The 25,707-nt window shown below is 36.6% G+C and overlaps 4 protein-coding genes across 12 annotated transcripts; 2 read left to right on the top strand and 2 right to left on the bottom strand.

The window, feature by feature from the left end:
* The first annotated feature begins 624 nt into the window (after nucleotides 1-624).
* Nucleotides 625-3,130, top strand: LOC133311291 (probable aquaporin TIP2-2). The gene is made up of 3 exons (XM_061512318.1): nucleotides 625-751; nucleotides 2,356-2,603; nucleotides 2,756-3,130. The coding sequence occupies exons 1-3, from the start codon at nucleotides 625-627 to the stop codon at nucleotides 3,128-3,130; spliced, it is 750 nt and encodes a 249-aa protein (XP_061368302.1).
* An 8,011-nt stretch (nucleotides 3,131-11,141) lies between these two features.
* On the bottom strand, nucleotides 11,142-18,101 carry LOC133311267 (leucine--tRNA ligase, cytoplasmic-like). Of its 3 annotated transcripts, none has more exons than XM_061512290.1 (4): nucleotides 17,802-18,101; nucleotides 15,908-17,454; nucleotides 14,043-15,826; nucleotides 11,142-11,744 (listed from the first exon to the last, which is right to left on the bottom strand). In XM_061512290.1, exons 2-3 carry the CDS (start codon nucleotides 17,427-17,429, stop codon nucleotides 14,085-14,087), a joined length of 3,264 nt encoding a protein of 1,087 aa, XP_061368274.1. In that variant the 5' UTR covers nucleotides 17,430-17,454; nucleotides 17,802-18,101; the 3' UTR covers nucleotides 11,142-11,744; nucleotides 14,043-14,084. The 3 variants fall into 3 exon arrangements, with proteins under 3 accessions (XP_061368274.1, XP_061368272.1, XP_061368273.1); XM_061512288.1 differs by having other exon boundaries at nucleotides 14,078-15,826; XM_061512289.1 differs by lacking the exon at nucleotides 17,802-18,101 and adding an exon at nucleotides 17,550-17,566 and having other exon boundaries at nucleotides 14,078-15,826.
* Nucleotides 18,102-18,290: 189 nt separating this feature from the next.
* Nucleotides 18,291-21,542, top strand: LOC133311263 (formyltetrahydrofolate deformylase 2, mitochondrial-like). 7 transcript variants are annotated; one of them, XR_009751542.1, is made up of 9 exons: nucleotides 18,291-18,539; nucleotides 18,634-18,746; nucleotides 18,833-18,983; nucleotides 19,268-19,341; nucleotides 19,447-19,606; nucleotides 19,905-20,003; nucleotides 20,123-20,209; nucleotides 20,774-20,900; nucleotides 21,253-21,388. XR_009751542.1 is itself a non-coding variant. In XM_061512282.1 (8 exons), exons 1-8 carry the CDS (start codon nucleotides 18,372-18,374, stop codon nucleotides 21,397-21,399), a joined length of 999 nt encoding a protein of 332 aa, XP_061368266.1. In that variant the 5' UTR covers nucleotides 18,291-18,371; the 3' UTR covers nucleotides 21,400-21,542. The 7 variants fall into 7 exon arrangements, 3 of the variants coding, with proteins under 3 accessions (XP_061368266.1, XP_061368268.1, XP_061368267.1); XR_009751540.1 differs by having other exon boundaries at nucleotides 20,324-20,900; XR_009751543.1 differs by having other exon boundaries at nucleotides 20,774-20,897; nucleotides 21,253-21,355.
* An 880-nt stretch (nucleotides 21,543-22,422) lies between these two features.
* On the bottom strand, nucleotides 22,423-25,482 carry LOC133311271 (VAN3-binding protein-like). Its single transcript, XM_061512293.1, has 7 exons — nucleotides 25,316-25,482; nucleotides 24,910-25,187; nucleotides 24,375-24,762; nucleotides 24,088-24,264; nucleotides 23,921-23,970; nucleotides 23,790-23,847; nucleotides 22,423-23,655 (listed from the first exon to the last, which is right to left on the bottom strand). The coding sequence occupies exons 2-7, from the start codon at nucleotides 25,180-25,182 to the stop codon at nucleotides 23,417-23,419; spliced, it is 1,185 nt and encodes a 394-aa protein (XP_061368277.1). The 5' UTR covers nucleotides 25,183-25,187; nucleotides 25,316-25,482; the 3' UTR covers nucleotides 22,423-23,416.
* Between the last annotated feature and the right edge of the window lie 225 nt (nucleotides 25,483-25,707).

Genomic DNA, 25,707 nt, shown 5'->3' with positions numbered 1-25,707 from the left:
CAATCATTGGAGTTTATGAACTATGAAAATGAGAAGGGTTCATGTTCATCACTCTTTTTCATAGTGGAAATTATAATGCCTGATAACAATATTTATTGCCACCCTCCTTGTTGTCATCGTCATTTAATTTAAACTCATTTTTTTTTTTTTTTTGATTTGGCTACCTGGAAAATGACGAGTTACATATGTTTGTTTAATGTAAATGGTTTACATTGATAATATTCGATTAGGACATGCTTATCTGCTCAGTGTTCTTTAAAGCTCCCCTGTTCATTAATTACTTGTTAACTTAGTTGTCATTATGTTCATGATGAATAAAATATGTCAAACACAAAATTCTATAACTTTTAAAATAAAGAAAATTAAGGGTAAGGGTGGTTAGTTAGGTCCTTTCTTATTAATCAAGCATTATCCATGGTCCATGGTCGGTGCCAGTACAATAGACAAATTGCCCTAGTTTATAATCACATTCATTATATTTATGTTAATTCTTCTTATATAAACCGTGGCAAAGATTTCTGATGCAAGGCAGGCACCCACTAATAGCTACTTTATTAACTAGCTAGGTTCCAAACACTTTGGTTTTCGTCTAGCTTCTTCTCATTTTTCGAGTGACGTGACAAAATGGTGAAGATAACTGTTGGTAGCTTCGATGACTCTTTTAGCGTTGCATCCCTCAAGGCTTATCTATCAGAGTTCATTGCCACTCTGCTTTTCGTGTTCGCTGGCGTTGGATCAGCCATCGCTTACAGTAAGTGCTCCACTGTGAATAGTTAATAACTTTATATTTGTATTATTCAGCATTTGCTGTCGTGCCCTTGGTATTACAATTGTGTCAACTAGATAGCATATATATTGATGCATGCATGTGTTAGTCTGCGCGAAAAATCTTCAACTATAGTTCATAACTACGTAAACATATATTGGCACATCACATGCGTACTTCAATTTATGTTTGGACATTCAAAACATGAGAATTTGGGGAATTAAAGTTCGTTTAAGGAAATAAAAAGGAGGAAGAAAGACAGTGGAGCAGACGGAATTATTTGTCCTTGTGTTCATGTGTTGTTTGTGTTAGAAAAAGAAACGCCCGTGTATCAATGTTTTGGCGAACAAGAATGAAGGCATAACAATTAAGCACGCGAAATTACAATATAGTTATAGAATAACCCATACATACTCTCTTAATTTCAGGAAAAATTAGAAAAATCATTATAAACTTATCGTAAGAACATTAGCTAAACTCTCAGACTAACCATCTCTATCAATCATGATATTTATAGTATCATTATAACATGTAAGAATTTTTTTTAAAAATTAATAATTATAAAAAGTGTTTTTTTGTTTTCATTTCATACTAAAAATATGAAAATGTTTGATTATTTTATTATTTTTTATTTAATGTAATTAATGAAATCAACACTTTTTTTTTTAAATTTCTTCACCGATTCAGTGATTAATCAATTTATCTAGTCGAGTCGGATATGACCATATGAACGATAAAACTTTTCTATTAATTTTTTAATATAGCTACGTATAGAACTTAAATTCGAGACTAGTGATTAAGTTGAAACATGATCAAATTAAATGACGACGAAAGTTGTACTTTCAATATATTTTCGTTTACAACCTCTTACAATCATATCTTAACCGTTGATTTTTGTCAATCAACGGTTATCATTTATTGCTAATTAATAATTAATTAATGAATTTAATTTGTAAAAATAATAACCGTTGATTGACAAAAATCAACGGTTAAGATATGATTGTAAGAGATTATAAATGAAAATAAGTTTTAAGTATAAAATTCCTTTTAAATGATAAGTGTGTGTTAGTTATCACATTATTATTAAATAAATAGTAAATCTGGTAAAAGAATTATTGTATCAATGATGAATTATAATACTTTTCATAGTTCAAGAGTTAGATTAATAGCTTTAGCTAATGACATGAGGACCTTATTAAAGGATAGGGCTTGCCTTGGCTTGGTGAGATATCTAACGACTAATCTCACCTAAACCTTTATATATTAAAGAGTAAAATTTTCTTTGGGTACCTGACAAAAAATACGATTTTTATTTTTGTTTTTTATAAAAAAAAGAGTAAACTTTTGGTTCCTCTACAATTCCAGTTCTTTGGAAATATAATCTCTTACAAATTTAATGAAGACCCAATTTAATTCTTAAAAAAAGATTAATATGAAATTTATATATATATATATAGAACGAAAGTGAGAATTATATTTTTTATTAGGGATCCAAAACAAACTTTAGTGTGTACAAAAAAAAATAGCTTTAAAAAATTGGCATTAAAAGGCTGCAAGGAGTGACAAAGTGGTTGTTTTGTATTATATAGATGAGCTTACAGCAGATGCAGCCTTGGATCCACCGGGGCTGGTGGCAGTAGCTGTGGCCCATGCGTTTGCACTATTTGTAGGCGTGTCCGTAGCAGCCAACATATCAGGTGGACATTTGAACCCAGCTGTCACTTTTGGATTGGCTATTGGAGGCAACATCACTCTCATAACTGGTTTCCTCTATTGGATTGCCCAATTACTCGGTTCCATCGTTGCATCTCTCCTCCTCAATTTTGTTACCGCTAAGGTATTTCTTTAACAAAAATGTTACAAATTAACATATTATTTTGGGCCATAACAGAACAAGTTCAATTACATATGTTAAGGTATCATTTGATTAATGATTAATTCATAGATAAAATTTTTCTATTATGATATTATTCTTTGGGATGTTGGCAGGGCATTCCAACTCATGGACTGGCTTCTGGGGTGAACGCTTTTCAAGGTGTAGTGTTTGAGATTATTGTTACTTTTGCATTGGTCTACACAGTGTATGCCACTGCAGCTGACCCCAAAAAGGGCTCACTGGGCACCATTGCACCCATTGCTATTGGGTTCATTGTGGGTGCCAACATCTTAGCTGCCGGTCCATTCAGTGGCGGTTCGATGAACCCGGCTCGCTCATTCGGCCCAGCTGTAGTTAGTGGAGACTTTGCTTATAACTGGATCTACTGGGTTGGCCCATTGATTGGAGGAGGCTTGGCTGGTTTGATTTATGGTGACATCTTCATTGGTTCCTATGCCCCTGCCCCACCCTCTGAAAACTACCCCTAAATGAATACTTGTTCATGTGTGTGCTTTCAAGCTTCAACTTTGTTCCCTGTTTGCTGTCTTAAGTCTCTTGGCCTTTTTTTTTTTAATCGTACCTTTAATTATCCATCCACTGCTTGTAATAAATCTGTAAATAATAAATCAAAATGAATGCATGAAGATGGAATTGGAAGGTCCTTTTGTTTTCGTCCTAACAGATAATTCTCTACCAACAAAATAATCGTTTCTAAACATACTACAAGTCCTTTTATTCTTAAAAAAATTGTTTTTTTTAAAATAAAAGTCCTTTTGAAAAATTTTATATATTTGGATAACAGCTTTTTTAAATAGCAAAATTTAAAATAAAAGTTAAAATGCAACTTTTTTTAGTCAGTGGTTGGTTGCTTTAGAAAAAAACAGAAATTAAAAGATAATATAAATTTATTTTTTTGGAAATAAGATAATATAAATTTTTAAAATACAATTTTAACCTCATCTTATCATACCTGTTTTATCTCTCCTTATTCCACGATCATGCTATTTTATCTCTCCTTTATTGTAATTTTATATATAAAAAGTGCTTTTTTTAATTTTATTTTAACATCTAAATAATTTTTTTTTATGTAAAAGTGATTTTAAGATCATACATCCAAAAGTAAACCAACTTTATCTTTTAGAAAAAGTTCTTTTAATAAAAACAATGCATAAAAAGTCATTTTTTTTAAAAGCTCATCTAAACGGTCCTAATAAATTAATTTGAATTCATGTGGTACTCCTATATGTTTTTCTTCCTGGTATATAGAATTTTCATGTGAAATTCACAAATATATATCTGGACAACATTGCACCATTCTATTTGCTATTGTACCAAACAAGTTAATTTGAATCATCACTGATGGGATTAAACAATGTGCCTATTTAATTATTTATACCAATATAACATAGAGAGCCTTGAGCTTGATTCCTTGGTCTCTACAAAATATAAAACTTGAACAATAAAATATCTCGAACAGTATGTAATGACAATAAGTTTTAGATTCCATTCTAGCTCCACTCTGAATAAAATGAAAACGCATTTTAGGCTTTTAGCTATAAATCTAGGCACACTTTCAATTAAGAAGCATGTCAAAGTCAGGAAATAAACTCCGAAATCCTTGCCGAGCATGAAAACAATTATAATTTGATCATATCATTCAAGTATGCTTTAACGGCTGTCCTACCAACTAATAAAATAACTCATCACTACAACAACACTTTGGAACAAAATGTAATTTCCCAATAGTCAGAAAACCGACAACTAGGCCATGAAGAAGTTATAGAGCAAACAATAAAGGAAACTAAGGAGGTGTTTGGTTTGGGGATTTTGTTCAGATAGATAGACAAATTAGAAGTGGGAATGTAAGATAACCATGTTTGGTTGGAACGGTTTCTCAATTTGCCTACATAAGGCATTATGCCAGCAAACCATGTTTGCACCGCTTTTGGATGGAAATAGCCGGCTATCATTTTCCCTCTTTACATGTGGTATTGTGTAGAATCTACCTAAATGGTAATATTGTGTAATAACCAAATGACCATCGTACCCCTGCCTTACGCTGTCAAGATCGATGTATGTGGCTGAGTGTGGGGAAAAAGATGGCTGGGCAGTGGTGTAGGAGAGGTGTGGTGAGAGGGGGTTTTCCACGGTGTGTGGTTGTGGAGGGGTGAACTTGACTGGTGGTGGGCTGAGGACGGCGGTTGGTTGACGGTGTGGCTGTGTGGCTATGGTTTGTGATGGTGAGGAAGAGGAGAACGAGTATAGGGGCTATGGGTGTGGTCGGTTGATGATGTGGTGGTCAGACAGCTATGGTGGTGTCCAGTTTGGGTGTCGGTTAACCGGTTAAGAGATGGAGGAAGAAGGTTGGGGTTTCCGGCGGTGGAGTGATGATGGGGAGTGGGGCGGTGGTGATTTGGGGTTGGGTTTGTTTGTTCTTGGAAGGCTGGTTCGGTTGGAGATGATGAGGAAAGATGGTGGTTGTGGGCGGTGGAGTTTGTCGGTGGGTGGCGGTCTGACACGGTGGGAGGAAAGTGTTGGTTGGATTTGTGGAATAAAAATATAAAAAAAAATAATAATATAAGGATGAAGTGGCTTGATTAAAAAATTTGGGGTTATTTTCGTAATTGTAACTTTTTCCCATCTATATTTTGTCTACACCCAAACATAGACTTTATAAAAGTTTACTAATTTTTCCATCCAAATTTTTTCCAACCAAACAATTTTTTTACATTTTCCTACCTAACATAATCCTCCAACCATTTGTCTATACATATCATTTCCCTATCATTCATAAAATTTATCCTCAACCAAACGCCCCCTAAAGGGGTAATCAAATTAAAAGCTGAGAAGGGATATCTTTTAAGGCACAGGGAAGTATGGCGTCAGCAAACCAGAATTCTACATCAGCAATATACAACAAAATCCTCTGTCATCGAAAAAAAATTCAACCTCTCCCAACCACCAAAAAAGCACTATCCGCATAAAGATAATCACTCTACATGTATGTTGGTGTGGATGGAGCGGTTTGGTTTGGTTCGATTTTAAAAATCGAACCGAACCAGTTTTAAATGGTTTGGTTTTTAAATTGAAATCATTTTTTTTAAAATAAACTGATTTTTAATTTGTCCAAATCGGTTTGAAACCGATTCCAAAATTGATTTGTGATTCATAATCGGTTTTGATTTAAAATCGATTTTAATTTAAAACCGATTTTAAATCAAAACCAGTTATGAACCATAAATCGGTTATTAAGTTTAAAACCAATTTTATAACAATTTTTTTTCTGTAAAAACTCAAGCAATTTTTGATGAGTTGTTGTTAGGTGATACACCTAAGGAACAGGACGCGAACTCCAATTTCTTATTCAATGAATAACAATGTCAATTACAATCATCAGCTTTATACATCTTTACATCAGTAACCGCTTAGACACATATGTCTAACTAAATCTCCTAAAACTCCTGTATTACAACTTGTTGTTCCTACTGTATTAACCTATTGGGCATAATCCTTGGCCCAAACTGGTTTCTTCTTCTCTCTAATGGGCCTCTTTTCACTTTGGCCCGTAACATCTGCCTCCCCAACAACAGTGACCTTGTCCTCAAGGGTCAAATGAGGATAAGTCTTGTGAAATGCAGCAGCTATTTCCCAAGAAGCATCTTCAGGGACTTTGTTGGACCATTGTACTAGATATTGTAATTGAGGAGAACCACGAACATTGACCTCTCTGGTTGCCACGACAGCTACTGGCATCTGTACTGGTTTATTACTGATGCTATCACTTGGTAAAGAAGAAAAAATTAACTCTTCAGCAGCTCCATGAAAAGGTTTCAAGCTTGAAATGTGAAAAACAGGGTGGATTTGACTTCCTACCGGCAACTGAAGTTGATATGCTACTGGGTTGATCACCTTAATGATGGAAAATGGGCCAAAATAACGCTTGGCCAATTTATGACAAGCTCTCCTAGCCACTGAAATTTGTCTATAAGGTTTGAGCTTAACTAATACCAAGTCTCCTACCTTAAACACAAAATTCCTTCTATATTTGTCCGCCTGTGACTTCATTCTTTGTTGAGCTCTTTCCAAATGCAGTTTCAACTGAGATAAGGCTTCAGTTCTTTGCTGCAGTACTGAATTAAGAGCATCAATCTTCAGAAACTCATGTGGAGCAGTAGGAACCATGGTTGGAACTTTGCCATAAAGGGCTTGAAAAGGAGACATACCAATGGCAGAATGTATAGAAGTGTTGTAGTGTAACTTAGCCCAACACAAATAATGGAACCATCTAGTGTGCTGTTCTGAACAAAAGGCCCGTAAATACTGCTCCAAGTATTTATTGGTAATTTCGGATTGACCATCCGTTTGCGGATGATAGGCCGAACTAGCCTTCAACTTAGTCCCACTTAAAGTAAACAGCTGCTTCCAGAATTGGCTCATGAAAATAGGATCTCTATCAGACAGTAATGATTTTGGAAAACCATGTAATTTGACAACCATATTACAAAATAATTGTGCTACGGTTGCTGCAACATATGATGATGGAAGTCCCCCAAAATGGCTATATTTTGTTAAGCGATCTACCACAACCAATATAGTAGAAAACCCAGCCGAACATGGTAAAGATGTAATAAAATCCAATGTGAGATCTTCAAAAACACCTTCGGGAATTGGTAGAGGATTCAACAATCCCATTGGAGCTTGGGTGGATGATTTAATGTGTTGGCAGATCTGACATTGAGTAATAAATTCCTTCACATCCCTTCTCATATTTTTCCAAGTAAAAGAAGATGACAGCCTTAAAAAAGTCCTTTGAATACCAGCATGGCCCCCAATTGGAGAATTATGTGCCTCTTGTATCAACAGGGACCTCAATTCAGAATCAGAACTCAGCAGCATTCTTCCTTTCTGGAACAAAATGCCCTTCTTATTGTACAATTCTAGATCTGTGTTGGTGTTATCCAACAAGGCTTTATGCTTAATTTGCAGCTCAACACTAGTAGCATTTTCTAACCGAACCTGATTGAGAATATCAAAGGAAGGTACTGATAGATTGCAAAATAAATTGCTAGAAAGCATATCCTCTGATTGCCTAGACAATGAATCGGCCACTATGTTTGCAGCCCCAGCCTTATACTCAATGCTAAAATCATACCTCATCAGTTTACATACATACTTGTACTGATCAGGGGTTTGTATGGTTTGCCTCATTAACTCGCGAAGACTTTGGTGATCCGTGCGTATGATAAAATGAGATCCTAAGAGATAATGTCTCCACCTTTTTACAGCTTCCGTAACAGCAAATAATTCTCTCGCATAGGCTGATGCTACAGCCATTCTCGGGCCCAACTTCTTACTTAAATAAGCAATGGGTTTCCCCTCTTGCAATAATACTGCACCCACTCCAAAGTTGGAGGCATCAGACTTCACCACAAATGATGATCCAAAATCTGGTAGGCTAAGAATAGGTGTTGAAAACATAGCAATTTTCAAATTCTGGAATGCTGCTTCAGTGGCTGAATTCCAAACAATTTTATCTACCTTAAGTAGTTCAGTCAAGGGATGAGCAATGGTTGCATAATTCATCACAAATCTTCTATAGTAACCCGTAAGCCCCAAAAAAGCCCTCAACTGCTTAATTGAAGTAGGAGTTGGCCAATCCACCATAGCTGAAACCTTCTTTGGATCTGCCTTGACACCATCTCCTGATACAATGTGGCCGAGATACCCAAGTTCCTTAGCTCCAAACTCACACTTACTGAGTTTAATAAAGAAGGCATTTTGTTGTAAGCACTTCAAAGCTGCCTCCAAATGAAGAATATGTTCTACCAAAAAAAAATCATAGTGACTTTCATGAGTTCTAAAGGCCGTCTTTGGAACATCTTCCCTCATCATTTTGATTTGGTGATACCCAGATCTCAGATCTAATTTGCTGAAAACAGTAGCTCCAAATAATTCATCAAATAACTCCTCTATGGTGGGAATAGGAAAAGCATTCTTGATGGTGATTGCATTTAGGGCTCGATAATCAATACACATTCTCCAAGTCTGGTCATGTTTTTTAATTAGGAGTACATGAGAAGAGAAAGCACTATGGCTGTGTTGTATAAAGCCCAAGGACAGCAAGTCAGCCACCTGTTTCTCAATTTCTGCCTTTTGATGGTAATGATATCTATATGGTTTTACCACTACAGGTTTAGACCCTTCCATCAATTCAATAGTATGCATCATATCTCTATCTGGAGGCAAAGTAGTAGGGATAGAAAAAAATGGAACTATATGAATTTAAAATCTGCCAGATTGGATAGTGTACCTTTTCTTGCAATTGTTGTAGTTCCCTCCAAATCTGTTGCTGCCCACTCTCTTCAGATGTGGATATGTGCACATGACAAGTTAAAGCCTCCTCTCCTGGCCAATTTCCACCTTGAAGACATACTTGCTTTCCATTCCAATGAAATTCCATCGAATGATTCCGATAATCATGTGTTACCCTGCCCAACATGCCCAACCAATGCATACCCAAAATCAATTGCAGATTGGCCAATTCGACTACCCACAAATCCACTTTGAAATGCAGTCCTTGGATCAGTAATTCCACACCTAGACATTTCTTCTCACAGTTCAAGAATTCCCTATTTCCTAGGAAAACTCGCATTCTAAATGTGCGATATTGAGGCAATTTTAACTCCTCAGCCAACGAACAATTAATAAAATTGTGGGAGTTGCCAGAATCGACCAACAGATGTAACTCCTTTGTGTTAATTTGTGCTAACAACGTCAATGATTTCATATCATTTGAGCCTGATAATGAATTTAAGGCTCCATCCACTCTCAAACCCATCGGTTCCTCTGTTTTCCACACAATTTCTTCCTCATCTCCTTGCGGACTATCATCCTTATCATCACCGACCATAAGCAACATTTTAGCTTTACAACGGTGTTTGTTTGTCCACTTTTCATCACAAGTGAAACAAATACCCAATTCTCGCTTCCTCTGCATTTCCTCCGATGATAATTTCCGGAACGGAATCGAAGGAGAAACTCCCGTAGGAGGTGCCGGTAATGCTAAAACCGGAGGATTTGATGGACCAGTGAGTTGCTTTTCAGACGAAACAAAAGAATATTTGGGAACTGACCTTTTGGTGACTGTTGAAAAAGAGGATTTAAGTTCCGTGTGGTGGGTATCGTATGCAATGGCCAATTGCATGGCTTGATGTAACGAGGATGGAGAATGCAATTGCACCGCTCCTTGTAACTCAGATTGTAATCCAGAAACAAAAAGAACCATCAACAAGTCATCGCTAAGATTGTCTACCTGATTCATCAATTTCTGGAATTCCTGCATGTATTCCATCAATGGACCTTGCTGCACTAGTTTCGTCAATATCCCCCTGACATCCTTATAATTCGAAGGACCAAATCGTTGACGCACTGCGCGAACAAAATCAGACCAAGAACCAATCGCTCTGCTATTATAAACCCATTGGTACCAGTCAGCAGCAGCATTTTCCATGCGTAAACCAGCAATTTGAATCTTCAAATGTTCCGCAACATGTTGTATTTGAAAGAATAATTCTGTTTTAAAGATCCAATTGTTTGGTTCCTTTCCGTCAAACTTCGGAACCTCCATTTTCATGTACCTCAAGATCGCGCGGTGGTCTTCGACATTTCCCTCAAATGCTGTACGCTGAGTTCCAGTATCCAGATTAGGGTTCTCCGAAGAAGAACGGGAGCTTTGAGCCATGAACTCCCGAAATGTTGCCTCCAAAGTAGAAAATCGATCAACAAATTGATCGAAATGTTGATTCACCTGGACACGGTGAATAGCGAATTCCTCAGCAAGCTCTTGGCCTCGCATGGTGGATCAGAATGAAAGCACCAGATGTTAGGTGATACACCTAAGGAACATGACGCAAACCTGTAAAGAATAGAACGACAACTCCAATTTCTTATTCAATGAATGACAATGTCAATTACAATCATCAGCTTTATACCTCTTTACATCATTAACCGCTTAGACATATATGTCTAACTAAATCTCCTAAAACTCCTGTATTACAACTTGTTTTTCCTACTGTATTAACCTATTGGGCATAATCCTTGGCCCAAACTGGTTTCTTCTTCTCTCTAATGGGCCTCTTCTCACTTTGGCCCGTAACAGTTGTGCACAAAACCAGTTTGATGAAAAATTATTCCATGGTATTGTTACATATTATCTCTGAATGTAGCTAGAATTGGTTGGCTATTATCTCTAAAGCAATATGAAGTCCAGTGATACAAATAATTTGTTGACAGAGCATCAAAAGAGTTTAAAATAGACGAGTAATTAATCATAAGTAAAACATATGATTAATTACTAATCATATCAGCGTGTGTACCATAGCATGTTATTAGTGCTTTTGGTGAATTGTTTTCTGTCAGCCATAGATTCATATATATTTGAAAAAACTGAATGTCCTGCATAGCAAAATCCATAGATACCAATAGCAAATAGAATGCCACTCCAATTTAACAATTGTCCTGTGTGATGGAATCCAACACTATCTGTTGTCCCAACACAAAACACACAAATAACAATCAAGAAAGTTGCAACAACCCCTCCAACTGCAGATCACAAGTTCCAATAAGGGCATGCTAAGTTGTAAAATTTGAAAGCAGAAGGAATTTTTTTTTAGACATTGGAGAACCTGATAGATAAGAGATTACACGAAGATCCTTCAACCAGACTATAGGAAGAATAATAAGTGCACTCAAAATTCCAAACAAGTGCACAGAGTCTAACCGGAAACTTATACATACACTAACTACTTGGATGTTTTCTCATTCTGGAGTGCACGTGCCAAGCCAAAATCACCTAAACGTGCATTGAATTCTGAATCCAGCATGATGTTGCTGGCCTTGAGGTCTCTGTGTACCACTGTCTGATCATACTCATTATGCAGATAATTCAATGCAGAAGCCACCCCTGATATGATCTTGTATCTCTGAGGCCAACCTAGTGGGGTAGTTCTGGTCCCTTCCTCACAAAAAAAATGTGGTTGTCCAAGCTCCCATTGGGCATGTAATCGTACACTAAGAGCAATACCCCATTTTTATGGCGCCATCCTGCATATTAATTCCAAATTATAAAGTCTATCACTTTGTAATGTGCAGATATCCACCCAAAAACTGAAAAAACACAGGCATAGCTACAACATAATGAAAAAAATGATTCAACAAAAAAGTTATATACATTCACAGCGTTAAAATAATTCCGATGTCAACCATGTTAAATTCAATAAAAAAGAAAACTAAGTAAATTCAAATGTACTACTTAAAAAAATTAAGTAGTACATTTGGGAAATATTAGCAATTATGCTTATTAGACAAAAAAGAGACTCAAGTATCAACCCTATAAAAATAAAATCAAACAAACCTCCAGGGTCTCTTATAGGAATGATATATGGATTGAAGGGAGTTCAAGAAGTATGCATTGTGGTTTCACACTTTCCATATTTTTCACTTTCTGTTTGCAAACAGAGTATCAGTATCTCCACTATCACTTATATATGAAATTTTTCAAGCTCATAAAATGACAGATTGATGCTCTGGGACTAATGTATTTTGTAAATACAGTTTAATATAAGAATCCATCTTTGAACATCATGCCCCCAATGGCATCAAATCGTTCCCCGTAGGCATCATATCACGTCTATGGTTCACACTACACATTTGACCAAGTTCATACACCCAACTACCCTTTTCACAAATAAATCCAACCATTAAACTAAATCTCTTAATAACAGTTAAAAAGAAATCACAATCCAATTAAGTAATTGATTAAATTTTAATCTAATTAAATTCAACAAAAACAATTGCAAAATAACAGCAAAAGAAGAGCACCAAAAAAAATATTTAACACAAAACAGAGGTCAATAATTTGAAAACTCAAAGCATGTGCTGCAATAGGATTTGAATATCCCCATATCCAGGCTTCAACCTTCACTAGGCTCATTTGGATTTGATTGTTTATATGACTATTGTCAACACTTCCTTTTGTCTTATTAGTATATACATTTTTTTCTTTTTTCTTTTGGGGAGACAAATTATATACTTCTTTTTTCCACATGGAAGAAATACAAACTATTTACTGCTGTCTCTGAAGCTTCACGAAACTGTATAGAAGAGTAGTAAATTTTCCATCAAAATGTACCATATTCATAAAAACTCGTCTTTACAAATCAAATTCAAATTTCCACATAATTCAAGTCATCCAGGAATCATATATAAAAAACAAATAATGTTACCTGGGACTATAGGGAAAATCCAATATATTTCTGAAGATTAAAAATGGAGACAACTATTCAAAGTAAACTCAAAGGTATAAACTCAAATTTTCAGGCATTACCAAGTTGTCGATATATATATATATATCAAAAAATTGCCATCCCAGAAGGAAACTTTGCAAATTTTTATGTGCTAATGAATGGAATTTATAGTAGTACACTCACCGCATGCAGAGAAACACAAATGGAATATTTTCAAAACATTAATCAAAAGCAAAGAAAGAGAAAATACCCACAATAAAGTCACCGAATCAGCAAAGAAGGGTCCTTCAAAGCAAAAACCCCAATTTGGTTGGGATTGGGATGAATTTTCCCTTCAAAATCCTCCCCATGTATTAAAACACACTTTGAATTAGAAGAAATGTTGATTTTGAGAATACCCATTGATATTGGAGATTAAAAATGGCAGAAGAAAAATATTAAGCGATTCACAAAATAAAAAAACAAAGATAAGGAAAAGCAGGGGAAGATGGAAAACCTATAAATATAATCAGACGAATAAACCAGTTTTCATAAAATGAATGCTATTGTTAACCATATAATGCAAAATAGAATGAAACAACGGACCTAGACAGCATTATACATGCATTTTCATATCACCTAAAATCTCTCAAATCATAAGTTAAGGCAAACTCAGTGAAGCACTTTATATTCAGACAGGTATAATAAAAACATTAATTTTCTAAGTTGCTGAAGTTTTTTCTCTAGCAACTACTGTAATGAAGTAAAGAATATAATCGCCAGACAAAGATAACATGAATGAATTATTTGCAAGTTAATTTTCTTAAGCTTGATATTCAAACAGCTGTCACTTTTAAGTGCATCTTCTCATACACAACCATCCAAATTCCAAGCTAAGAAATCAACTACGGGGAAAGGAGCTGAATGAATGCACCTTTTATTGGCACCCGGGCTTAAAATCTTACAAATATATAAGATGGGAAATGCACCAACCAAAAAAAGAGAGGACCAAATAAGGGGGAAAATGTAAAACTTCAAATTAGATCAAGACAATATATCGAAAGAACATAAATTGTTTGTGTTTAGATAACCAAAAAAATAAAGTAGGAACTATGACCTGGTTTAAGAAAGGAGAAATTTCCAGAAACTCACCCAGTAGCTACTGAGTTAAAAAGATGGCAGTGGGACTTCCAGGGGATGGAGGATTTTGATTTAGTAGAGAAGCTAAAGATCCAGCTTTAGCTAAAGAATCAGCATCAGTTGCAGATAAAATTTCCACATCTTCTAGACCTATCTGTCTCTTGATCAGGTCCAAGTTTTCCTGAAGAACCTCAATTTCACCAAATGGCAATCTCAAATCCAGGGCTTGAGCTCCAAGTGCAATTGCTTCTTCCTTCTTAAACCTCAAGAACGGCATACATAGCTTTTGGATTTGCTTAAAATTGGAAGATTGACCTACAGAACTCTGCTGTAAAGCCTCCAATATCTCTGAGTCAGGAGCAAAAGTTAGAGTTTCTCTGTTAAATTTTTTCTGGAGAATACTCAGGCACTCGGCTTTCCAACCATCAAACTGTTCATTTACATATACCAGGCCTATTACTTTGTTTTCTGTCAGTGATGCAACTAGAGGACCTTTCTTATTTGCTTTCTTTGAGCCTGACAGTTGCTTCTGAAGCAATTTCCTCATCAAAACAATCGAGTCCTGTAGATATTTATTGGCACTCTTCAGTGTAAGATCAGGAGCATCAGCTGTCGGCCAGCCTGCATTCACCACAAAACCATCTTTCTTCAAAAGCTCTCTCCAAATAAATTCAGCATAATGCGGACAGATAGGTGCTAAAAGACGTGTCTGCACATCCATAAAGCGCCACACCAAGTCACGATTGTAACCTCCAACCCCACATGAGAATCTATACTCATCCCTGGCGGCTTGAAGATCATAAAAGCCAGTCTTGAGAGCTTCTCGAAACATGTAGTTGGAGTAACTTTGCTCAGTTGTTTTGACAGCAATGTTAATCTCATTGACAAACACACGATCAGCATAAGTAGATGGGGGACCAAATCTCATAGAAGATTCTGCAGCCATAATCTCTTCATACCATGCAATCTCTTTGGTGAGCCGAAGAATTGCAGCATTTGCTGTCTCAAAGACAAAATTTGCATCATCAACCCCATCACCAGCATCAGCCAAAGAGAACCGTGTAGCGTCGGCAGAAAACTCCTCAATTGCTTGACGCAATGTCCTGAAATTTCCGGTAGACTTGGACATTTTCTCAGAATTGAGCATTATGTGGCCATTACATCTAAACCCGCGAGGCCAGTGATGCTTGGACATAATTGCCGTATGGTTGTAAATGCAGAAGGTAAGATGATTCTGGATGAGATCCTTACCAGAAACGCGAAGATCAAATGGATACCAATACTCAAACTCTTGCTTCATTCTGTCTAAAAGGGATGCTGAAATATCAGTTGACTTAGGGTATGGTCCACCACAGAAAATATAATCCCAGACATCATCGGTCAGTTGTTGAGGTTTGATGGCAGACTCGCTAGATCCATACATATCACCATTCTGCAAATGATGGGCAACTGTGTAATAAGCCATGTAAATGGTGGAATCCGATAAAGACTCGACTAAGTACTGTTCATCCCATGGTATGCGCGTCCCAAGACCAAATGATCGTGAGCAAGCCCACTGGTTCAGCCAGTCTAAAGTATGCTCAAATCCATGTCGTGTTTCATCAGAATACAAGCTCATGCTAGACAGGCACTCCTCAGCTAACTTCTTCCATTCTGATTCCCCGTATGTAATGTACCACTGATCTGTAAGAGCTACAATACACTCATCACCAGATCTTGACATCACCCGCTTCTCGGGCTCACTGTAGACAATAGCCTGACCTGGACGAATACTGAAATATATAAGAATAATAATATCATACATAACATCTAAAATAAATTATTGCGAAGACGATAGTATACCTGTTTCCAAAAGCTTGCTCCTTATCAAGGGTTTAGCTTCCTGAACTTTCTTCCCTGCAAATTCTCCAACAATCATTGTTCCTTCAGTGAATCCTTTCAGGTATGTTTGCTTCTTGGCTTCTGCAAGCTTTTCTTTATCGTTCTGACTTTTGATTTTCATCTGCAAGCAAACTGTCTCTGCGCACTTGTTTCCAAACTGCGGAACTTCAATGATAGGCACAATCTCAAAAGGCAATACCCATTCATCCTTAACACCATACTTTGCCCTAAAAGCTGGTTTTGACTTTAAATCATGCAAGGCCATGTAGTCATCCGGAGCATCACTAGGTACACTTGTTACTACCCCAGTACCTTTATCCATCAAAATAGACAACATAGGAAGAGCGTAAATGATGTCATTAAATGAAAGAGGAGATTTTAATGGAAGGCCAATCAAGTCATAACCAGTAAGCTCCAGCAAGCAAGAAGGTTTCTCAGGGACCCGTGAATGGTTCTGGTAGGCAAGGTTAAGAGCAGCTCTATGTGCCAGAATAAACACCTCAGTTTCATTGATTTCAAAGGCTCCATACTTCCCATCAGGTAACACCCATGCATTCGTTTGCCCATACATGGTCTCAGGTCTCAACGTTGCAGCAGCCAGGAACACCTTTCTTCCCTCAAGCACCCCAAACTTAGCAGGGAAAGGAGGAAGCAACTCCATCTTGATAATAGTGTACTCTTGAGGCTGAACTCCTTCTCCACTTGCTCTATCATGATCTGCACAAGGCTGGCCATCCAAAGGAGAAAAGATTGTATATCTCACGTCCTTCACAACCTTCCCCATTGATTTCAACTTCCTCATCTGCCACCTAACAAAGGAATCAAAATAAGGGTTCATATCTGTTGTGATGAAGGACCTTCTCCAATCACAACCCAACCCAAAAGCCTTAAGGTCCTCCACAGCAAGTGGGGGAAAGTATGAAAGCCACTTATAAGGATCCTGAAACTTTGATATCTCACTATCAGATATACCAACACTACGCAAAATCTCCCACTGGTAAATTTGTCCACTTGATTTAGCAGCAGCCTTGGACTTTTTCCCCTTGAATTTCTCAGGAGGAGCACCATCACCATCACCATCCTCAGCCTTGGAAGGCTCATCTGCTTCTTGTTCCTCCACTTGAGCATGAAAAACGGGAGGGTCTCCGAATTGTTGGATCTCTCTGGCAAGTTTATCAGCTGAAGCTTTGATGGGCATGCCCGTGCAATGGAAAGCAAAGGGAAGGAGCACGTTGGCACCTCTCAGTCTGTGAAAAGCAGCTGCAAATTCTAGCTTGGAAAGAGAAAACGCATGCCCAAGGTGTAAATAACCATTCATGTAAGGGAAGGGGAAGTTTCCGAAGAACTTTTCGCCCGGTTCAGGAGGTTTCTCGCCAGGTTCAGCCTTGAAAATATCTTTCTCATCCCACCATTTCTGAACCTTCACCTCAATCTCCCTCAGACGATCCCTCCTCGCAAAACTCTTCCCACCCTCGCTCGCCATATCCGTAAGATGACGATGACGGCAACTGCACACACAAAAAATTAACGATTTCTCAAATCTAAAACCGATTAACAATTACCAAATACAGAGCAAAGTAAACACAAACTGAAAAGACCAGACCTGTGTGCCACTGAACTTTGAAAAGAAAGAAAAGAGTGTGCGAGGCGAGAAATCAACATACAGTGAAGTGAAACCAAGAATCAGACAAGGGTTTTGCATCACCCCTTTTGGGCCGGTAAGCCCATTACATTGGGCTAACAGGCCCCAATCTATTTTCTATTTTTATTTTTTTCAGATAATTAATAAACAGCAAAATAAATAATTATAAAGAAATTAGGAGATAACGAAAGAAAGACCAACAAAGGAAACGACCTCCAAAATAATGCTCAAGAAATTAGAGGCTCACTCAGACCAACAAGGACCTGCTGGTTGCACCCTTCATCAGAATTTCTAGGGCAATGGCAAGGAGGGTTCTCTTACAATATTGGATTGTGTACACCTTTTGAGGCTGAATACTGGGGCATGCTACTGGGGATGGAGTTTGCGTGGAATCGGACTGGTAGTAGAGGGCCTTAGAACTTGTGATTAATACACTCAGTAGGAGGGCCTTCAACACTCCATGGCGGGATACGTTTTTTTGGGCCTTTGCCCATAAATAATAATAAAAAAATGTGAGACTACGAGAATAGAAAGAACCGGAGAAGTTCATGAAATAAAAAAAAAAAAAAAACGTGAGACTACGTTTTTATAGGAAATAATTTTATTTTTTATAATATTACATATATATATATATATTCCCGTTGTTTTGGACCACTTATATATGGTTTTGGAAAATCTTCTTCAATTGTTTTAGACCACGTATGTATTTTTAGGAAAATCAGTGGAGGTGAACAGAAGCACAAGTCCACCAAATAGATTAATTTTTGAGATAGCCAAAACGAAATGGGCATCTTCCAAAAATTGTGTTTTAGTTGCAACCTCCGTCGAGTTGTCGGATTGGGCTGCAGGAACAGTTACAGTTACAGTTCATTTAATAAATCTGTTGATTCCCCAATCCTTTCGTGTTCCAGTTCCTTCCTCACTCATGGAACTCACGCGCTTCAATGCCCTGTAAGCCACAATCTCCATATGTTTATACTCTTTCTACGTGAATTTTAATATTATTATCGCCATTCAATGGCAAGTAAATTGGTTTTTGTTATAGGATGCGGTTGGAATTGTAGCTAAGCTATCGGATTGCATTGCTTCTAGGGGTGGGAACATTCTTGCTGCTGATGTTTTTGTACCTGAAAATAAACGAGTCTTCTACTCTAGAACGTACTCTCTTTCTCTCTCTCTCATGATCTTTTATATCCATCTAGTGTGCACACACACGAGCCAATTTATCTTTTTCGTCATTGCAGTGGTTTTGTTTTTGATCCTGATAAATGGCCACGAGTGCAAATGGAGGAGGACTTTCAAAAACTTTCTAAAACATTAAATGCCATTCGATCTGTTATAAGGGTGCCAGCTCTGGATCCTAAATATAAGATTGCTGTTCTTGCATCAAAACAGGTATATATTATTGGGTCTCATGTGACTGCTGATGAGAAAAGTTGCAGCAAATTTTTAACACTAGGATACACGTGCGGATTCTATCAAACAAAAAAAACAAAAAAAAAAACCAGGATTCGGACGCGTATCCTGTGTTGCTGCAAGTTTTCCCTTCTGCAGTCACATAAGAAGTACTTTCCCCTATATTATTAATGTTCTCCTCCTATTATCATTTTGATATTATATACATGTATGTGTGCGCGTGTGCCTGTGTGAGTGTTGAAGCTTTGTTTCTGTTGTTGCAGGATCACTGCCTCTTTGATTCGTTACATGGATGGCAGGATGGAAGACTCCCAGTGGATATCACTTGTGTAATCAGGTTGAATTTCAGAAATTACATTGCTAAATTGATTTATGTGTATTTTATTTATTTTTAATCTCTTTTTTCGATCTTAGTTATTGTCTTCCATGATACATTCAACAGTAACCATGATAGAGGTCCAGAAAGTCATGTGATTCGTTTTCTTGAAAGATATGATATTCGTTATCATTATTTAAGAACAACAGCAGAGAATAAAAGAGAAGGGGAGATCTTGGAGTTGGTTCGGAATACTGATTTTTTGGTACTTGCGAGGTATACACAGGTAAATAGTTCATTGGAATTCATGCTCTCTGTAAGTTTTATTACTGTTCCAATATTTAAGTGTAGTAAGTTCTGGTAATTGGTTTTATTCTTGAAATGTGGAGGCTTTTCTTTGGGAACCTGCTCTTCTCTGCCACTAAAGTTATGAAAATATGAGTTTATTTATGATTATCATGTATCTTATATGTTAATGTTTGATAATATTGATGCTCAGTATTAAATTGAATAGGAACATTAGTTTTTTTTTTTTTTTTTTCTGTCCTTTTGAAGAAATCTGTGGTAATGATTTATTTGTGCAGATATTATCCAGCTCATTTCTAAGGAGTTATGGAAAGGATATAATTAACATTCACCATGGTCTGTTGCCATCATTTTGCGGTGGCAATCCATCTAAACAGGTGGTCTTCCTGCATTTCATGGGTTAGAGTATTGCCACTTCTAACAATTTGTTATGCGCTATTCGTGCTTTCTTCCTAATTGTGTAAACATGGTTTAACATGAGAGATTGTCTTGGCAGGCCTTTGATGCAGGTGTGAAATTAATTGGTGCAACAAGTCACTTTGTGACTGAAGGACTTGATGCTGGACCTATTATTGAACAAATGGTGAACATAAACTTGTATTCTTGTTTATCTTTTGCCTACGTTTTAGTCCATTAGTTGCTTCCTTCGTAACGATTTGTTAATGATAATATTGATTTTAGTCTGAATTGGTTACAGGTTGATGCCATTTGTTTAGGGGTGTTTTCTTAACCTTTTAACTTTCTTTCATGCTGCTGGAGACTAAGATCTATATGCCAGCCTGTCAGGGCTGCCTTCTGAATTCTGATCCATGTTTTCTTAGTCCTCAGTCACTTAGAATTACAGCAGCCATTAAGATAGAGAGAACAAATTAGTTGCCACTGATATATGATATGTGCCAGTTGATCCTGCATATTTATGAGTCTCCTTTTAAAACTTTTTCTGTTATGCTTGAACTGTTTCCATGATTGTGTTAGGTTATTGGGAAAAGAAACATATACTGTGCTAGCTAAATCTCAAGTCTGACTTCAGTTTTAATCTCATGCAAGATTTATATTTTTTAAGGGTGAATTTCCTCATAGATTTTCTTAGAATTTTGGTCTTGTCTTGCCCTAAAATAAAGGACATTTAAATTTATTTTGTGTTCAGATTTATTAGTAAGCATCCACCCCACTTACCGCAGAAACAGATACTTCTCCTTGACAACAGACATAAATACTGCTCCAGAAGAATCTGCATGCCATGTTAATAAATGGGCTTCTATTTTCAGTTGGTAGTACGTCGAGTGTTAATATTTTTCACTGTAACTTTGTGCATAGGCATGATTTATTTTATGAGGTAGGATATCCATGTTACCACTTTTTTCTACTACCAATCTAATTATCGTTGGATCAAACTTTTCAGCTGATAATTTCTGAAGAATTTATTAAAAATTTCCGAAGAGAGAAAAAAAAAAAAAACTTTTAATATTATAACCATGTACTTCCTTCGAGTACATAGTTATAGTGGATGGTAGTAGAAAAAAGTGATAGTATGAATATTCTACCTCTTATTTTATACTTTATGAGAGCCTTAAGTAAGCTTCGGTCCTTCTTTTCTGGGGTAAAATAGCTGAATGTCAATTGCAGGTTGAGAGAGTTTCCCATAGAGATAACTTGCAAAGCTTTGTGCAGAAATCAGAGAACCTTGAGAAACAATGCCTGTCAAAGACTATCAGATCTTACTGTGAGCTTCGAGTTTTACCATATGAAGTAAAGAATACTGTTGTATTTTGAGGACAAACACCAACTATAATGTACCAAAATGGGTGTACCTGTATATGTGCATACAACTATTTACTTGGAAAACTCATTATATTCCGCTTCATTTTGCAAGAATGGGGATATATAAAATAGAAAATCCCCACACATTTTTTTCATACTCTTTCGAACACAATTTTTTACTATTGTGTGAAATTACATGTCGACCCTACTAACAGTCATTCATACCAAATGACATTGATTTACATAAAAAAAATGAGAATATCTTGATTCAGTTTTGTAAAGAACCAATTCAACCTAAAAGTTTAAGCTATTGGGTTGAGGCTACTTTAATGGTTTTATATATCTCAACACGCGTCCTTACATGAGAGCTTATTGAGCTTGAAGGGTGGACAATGCATAGACTCACCTACCTGTGCTAAGAAATTCCACAAGAGAAAATGGGAGGCGGTGAGGATCGAACCCGGGACACGAGACTTTGATACCATGTAAAGAATCAATTCAACCCAAAAGCTTAAGCTATTGAGTGAGACTACATTAATGGTTTTATATATCTCAACAAGTTTCATTTGGTTCATGACTCTCATTGTTAGTCGTCATTATCTCTACATCCGAATATGTCATCGTTAAATAAAAAGAAGGCAATTGCTTCTCGCATATTAAAATCATGGCACCGTGACACGCTAAACATGGACAACAAATACATCTTCAAAAAAAAATTTGTTAATATTCATAGTCTCATCATATTAGGGTAAATATATGCCAAGAAAGAAAAGAGTTGTGATTGTTTTCCAATTTTTAAGAACAGTTAGATCACGCTTATTACATTTTTTTATCATTCAATAACAGTTAGATCACGCTTGCTTTCATTTCATTTTATTTTATTTATCTTTCTCAAATTATTATTATTTACAAATACATCCTCTGACTTTTTCCAAAGAAAATATTCATTGCTGGTGTCTATTCAAGAGACTTTATATATTCATTTGTGACTACTTTATTCAAGTAGAATAGAATTTGTTCAAGTAGTATCAAATTCATTTGTGACTACATATATTCCTAGCTATATCGGAGACTTCAATACACACGCCTCATTCCCAAAAAACATGAAAGCAGCTTCAGCCAAGTTGGCTTTCTCAATGATCTTCTTTATTCTTGCATCCAGTTCGTCTTTCTCTCTCCCACTCGGATTTCTTGACAGTTCAAAGTTAAGAAAGAATTCTAAAAATGGTTAATATGCTTTTGGATGCAGGGGTACAATTGAGAAGAATGCTAGGAGCACAAGCACAAAGTTATGCATGTAAAAATGATGCAGATTGCGAAAGCCCATGTGATGCTGGAGGCTGCAAAAAGAACTGCCTTGGGTTGCCAAGTATATGCGTCAATGACCTATGTGCATGCCCTTTTGGCCCAGGACACACTGCTTCCAAAACCCTGACAAATTCAACTTGCGCCCTTGATGATGATTGCTCAAAGCTTTGTTCTTCAGACTGCAACATTAGAAGCTGCCTTAAGGCCCAGTGTCAATGCGGGTGTCAAGGATAAGGAACCAATGAACCATCCTCCTTTTATCTCTTGCTCTTTGTGGCAGGCTGTTTTATTTTAATAAACGATTATAACGAAAGAAGGTATTCTCATTGAATAATTTAAATAAAAAAGCTTGGTGTTGCTAACTGCGTTAGTTTTTGGGTCCTTTGCAGCATATCCTGTAGCTGTTTTTAACTATGTATTAGAAGTAATATATAGTTATAATATTAAAGTTATTTTTTTTTCAATTTCTATGTCAACAATTTTAATATTTTAATTATGTACTATAACATAATACTTATATTTCCCTTAATTTTTATATGTTAACTTTTTTAGCACTATTAATAACTATTACTATTAACAAACATGGTCTTAAGCAACTCCTGCAATGAAAATTATTGCTTTACTTTTGTAAAGGTACAGCATTCCTACAAGTTAGTTGTTTGGTAAAATTTTATATGTCCTACTGTTCCTAGAACCTAGAGGCATAAACAATCCAAACATTTCATGTGTCGGTAGTTATATTTGAAGATTCCAGAGAACGCTCTATTGCTTCAACAGAGTTGACTCGATGAAGTAGAAACTCTATCCCATCAACCCATTTTTGCTTCTGGAGTGTGCTCTCGCACTTGAATTCTAGAAGACCTCGTGCAGTTTTGAGGCCAAAATAGAGCTCCTCTGACGCTTCCCTTTCTCTTCTATATGGCCATGCGGTATCTTTATCACAGACTCCATAAACCACACCTATAGCAGCAAGAACTAATTTAGAGCCAAAAGAAAAGAGAGATATAGAAACTTTTGAAAGAAATGATTTTCATAATGGCGATAGATAGATAGGTGCATAGTTGTTAAGATTTTTTAATGTTAAAAAATCTTACATTTATTCTTTTTGGAGAAGGCTCCTCCAACGTGCTTGCTTTTGATCTTAATCTTGACCTGAAAAATAAGATAAAATCTAAAGAACCCGCCACCACATGAATATTTGTTTGTTAGGCCCGGATTAGTGTACCTGAAATTTCTTGTTGATGTAAACAGTGACATGTTTCCATCGTAATGCACCTGAAAAAAAAAAAAGTACAGCAACCTTGGACATTATTATAAGCAAATCCAATGTTGTGAATTCCCATTAATGGAGAAAGCAGAGTTAACTAAATATGCATGATCTTTAACAATCACCTTTTTCTGTGATATGCAACAAATCCCCCACGCATGGAGGATGAATTTCCCACATCTGAGAATCAAAAGCAGGAAGCCAATGCGTTTCTGCTGTCACCCTATCATAGGGGCTTATAGATGCATTCTTCTTTGCTTCTTTTGGCAATCTAGCTCTCAGAGCTGCTTCTCCTCGCAAAGCTGATATTGCAAGGAGAAAAGAATGTAGCAGTGAACAATGATCAATAGCTCCAGTTCCATATCATGCATATCTAACAAGCATTTTTCAAGTAGATAGATTGAGCAAGTACCTGTTGCAGCAGCAGCAGTAAGAGTCATTAGATCACCTGGGGTTTGAATATCAACCGCAGATCTGACAGTAGAAGCCACATGGTCATGATCAGCTCCAGCTAACTCTGCCATTTCAACACAATAAGATGCTAAAAGTTGTGTGGCTGAAGCGAGAGCAACATCCAAGTTAGAATGAGAGCCACCACCAGGGTCCTCTACAGCAGCTACAGAAGCCAACGCTGAGGCTAGCCCAGCAACAGAAAGAGCAGAATGCACACGTGCATTTTCTAGACGAGCCCGATCTTTCTTTTTGACTGTGATGTTTGTATTGCCATGCTGCTTCTTATGTAACCATTTTCCAATGGTTCCCATCTTTCGACAATTAGCAGAAGGTATGATCTTGCCTGACTGCAAAAGAGGATCATGCATGTTTTTTATGCATCTTTGAATTCCAATTCTTGTTAGGAATCAACTGGTAATTCTATGAAATTATTGTTACTCAATATTCAAATTCAATCAATCATTGATGCAAATGGTTATAGGAGAATGGCTTACTGCTAATTGAGGTTCAGAAATAGCTTCTAGCAATGTGTCATGACTCTTATTAAGCAAAGTTTGTTTTTGTTTCTCTGAAAGAGCCTTTGAAATTTCGGAAGCAGAGAGACTCCATGACCTTGATAAGAACTCCATAGGCTCATGGGGTGTCGGTGGCTCAGGTATTGCTGGCAAGGACGAGACCAATCTGAGTTGGTCATTTTCCTGCACATCCTCTAACTCTAACCCATGCCAGGAGCCATTTTTCCAAGGTGGAAAGAAACCACCTTCCATTGAATCTATAAACAAGTTTATAATATAAAAGAAGAAATGAGAACAACCCAATTAAGACCTCAACAAACTTCAAAAGTAGATTATTTGATAAACCAATTTCTACACTGCAAAAAAAAAAAAGGGAGAAAGAAACCTGCTTTATAGACCTTGCAACCTCAATGAAGAGAAGCTTATGACTAAATAACCTGCAATCTCAAATTTATAAGAAACAGAAGTTGGAAACAGTGAGGCAGAATAGATGACAAGAACACTGATCGAAGTCTTGTGCTCTGTAGCACCACGAATTCATGTGGAAGTTAATTAAACAGTCCAAGACAGTCCGATATTAACTAAGCTTAAAAAACAAAGTATGCTGAAAATTTAAGATAACAAGATCCGGGTGAACCGGGTTCGTATGTATCGGGGTTCATGCAGAGTACTGTTGTCGATGATAGGAACATTTTTTTAATAATTTAAAAAAGGAAAGAGTGTGTTATTTTAAAGAATTTTAAGTTAAAAAAAAAAAAGATAAATAAAAAAGAAGAG

Source organism: Gastrolobium bilobum, unplaced genomic scaffold (assembly GCF_033153095.1).
Source record: "Gastrolobium bilobum isolate Gb01-03AN ecotype WA unplaced genomic scaffold, APGP_CSIRO_Gbil_v1 utg3539, whole genome shotgun sequence".
NCBI classification, from domain to species: domain Eukaryota; kingdom Viridiplantae; phylum Streptophyta; class Magnoliopsida; order Fabales; family Fabaceae; genus Gastrolobium; species Gastrolobium bilobum.
The sequence above is the reverse complement of the archived record's forward strand: the minus strand, read 5'-3'. Positions and strand labels throughout refer to the sequence as shown.

Coding starts and splice junctions, on each gene's coding strand:
- LOC133311291 (XM_061512318.1), top strand. CDS start 625: ATGGTGAAGATAACTGTTGGTAGCTTCGATGACTCTTTTAGCGTTGCA. Junction 752..2,355: donor TGGATCAGCCATCGCTTACA/GTAAGTGCTCCA, acceptor TGTATTATATAG/ATGAGCTTACAGCAGATGCA. Junction 2,604..2,755: donor TCAATTTTGTTACCGCTAAG/GTATTTCTTTAA, acceptor GGATGTTGGCAG/GGCATTCCAACTCATGGACT.
- LOC133311271 (XM_061512293.1), bottom strand. CDS start 25,182: ATGGAAGGTGGTTTCTTTCCACCTTGGAAAAATGGCTCCTGGCATGGG. Junction 24,265..24,374: donor TACTGCTGCTGCTGCAACAG/GTACTTGCTCAA, acceptor TTGCAATATCAG/CTTTGCGAGGAGAAGCAGCT. Junction 23,971..24,087: donor GTTGCATATCACAGAAAAAG/GTGATTGTTAAA, acceptor TTTTTTTTTCAG/GTGCATTACGATGGAAACAT.
- LOC133311263 (XM_061512282.1), top strand. CDS start 18,372: ATGGGCATCTTCCAAAAATTGTGTTTTAGTTGCAACCTCCGTCGAGTT. Junction 18,540..18,633: donor CTCACGCGCTTCAATGCCCT/GTAAGCCACAAT, acceptor TTTTTGTTATAG/GATGCGGTTGGAATTGTAGC. Junction 18,747..18,832: donor CGAGTCTTCTACTCTAGAAC/GTACTCTCTTTC, acceptor TCGTCATTGCAG/TGGTTTTGTTTTTGATCCTG.
- LOC133311267 (XM_061512290.1), bottom strand. CDS start 17,429: ATGGCGAGCGAGGGTGGGAAGAGTTTTGCGAGGAGGGATCGTCTGAGG. Junction 15,827..15,907: donor GAGCAAGCTTTTGGAAACAG/GTATACTATCGT, acceptor GTATTCGTCCAG/GTCAGGCTATTGTCTACAGT.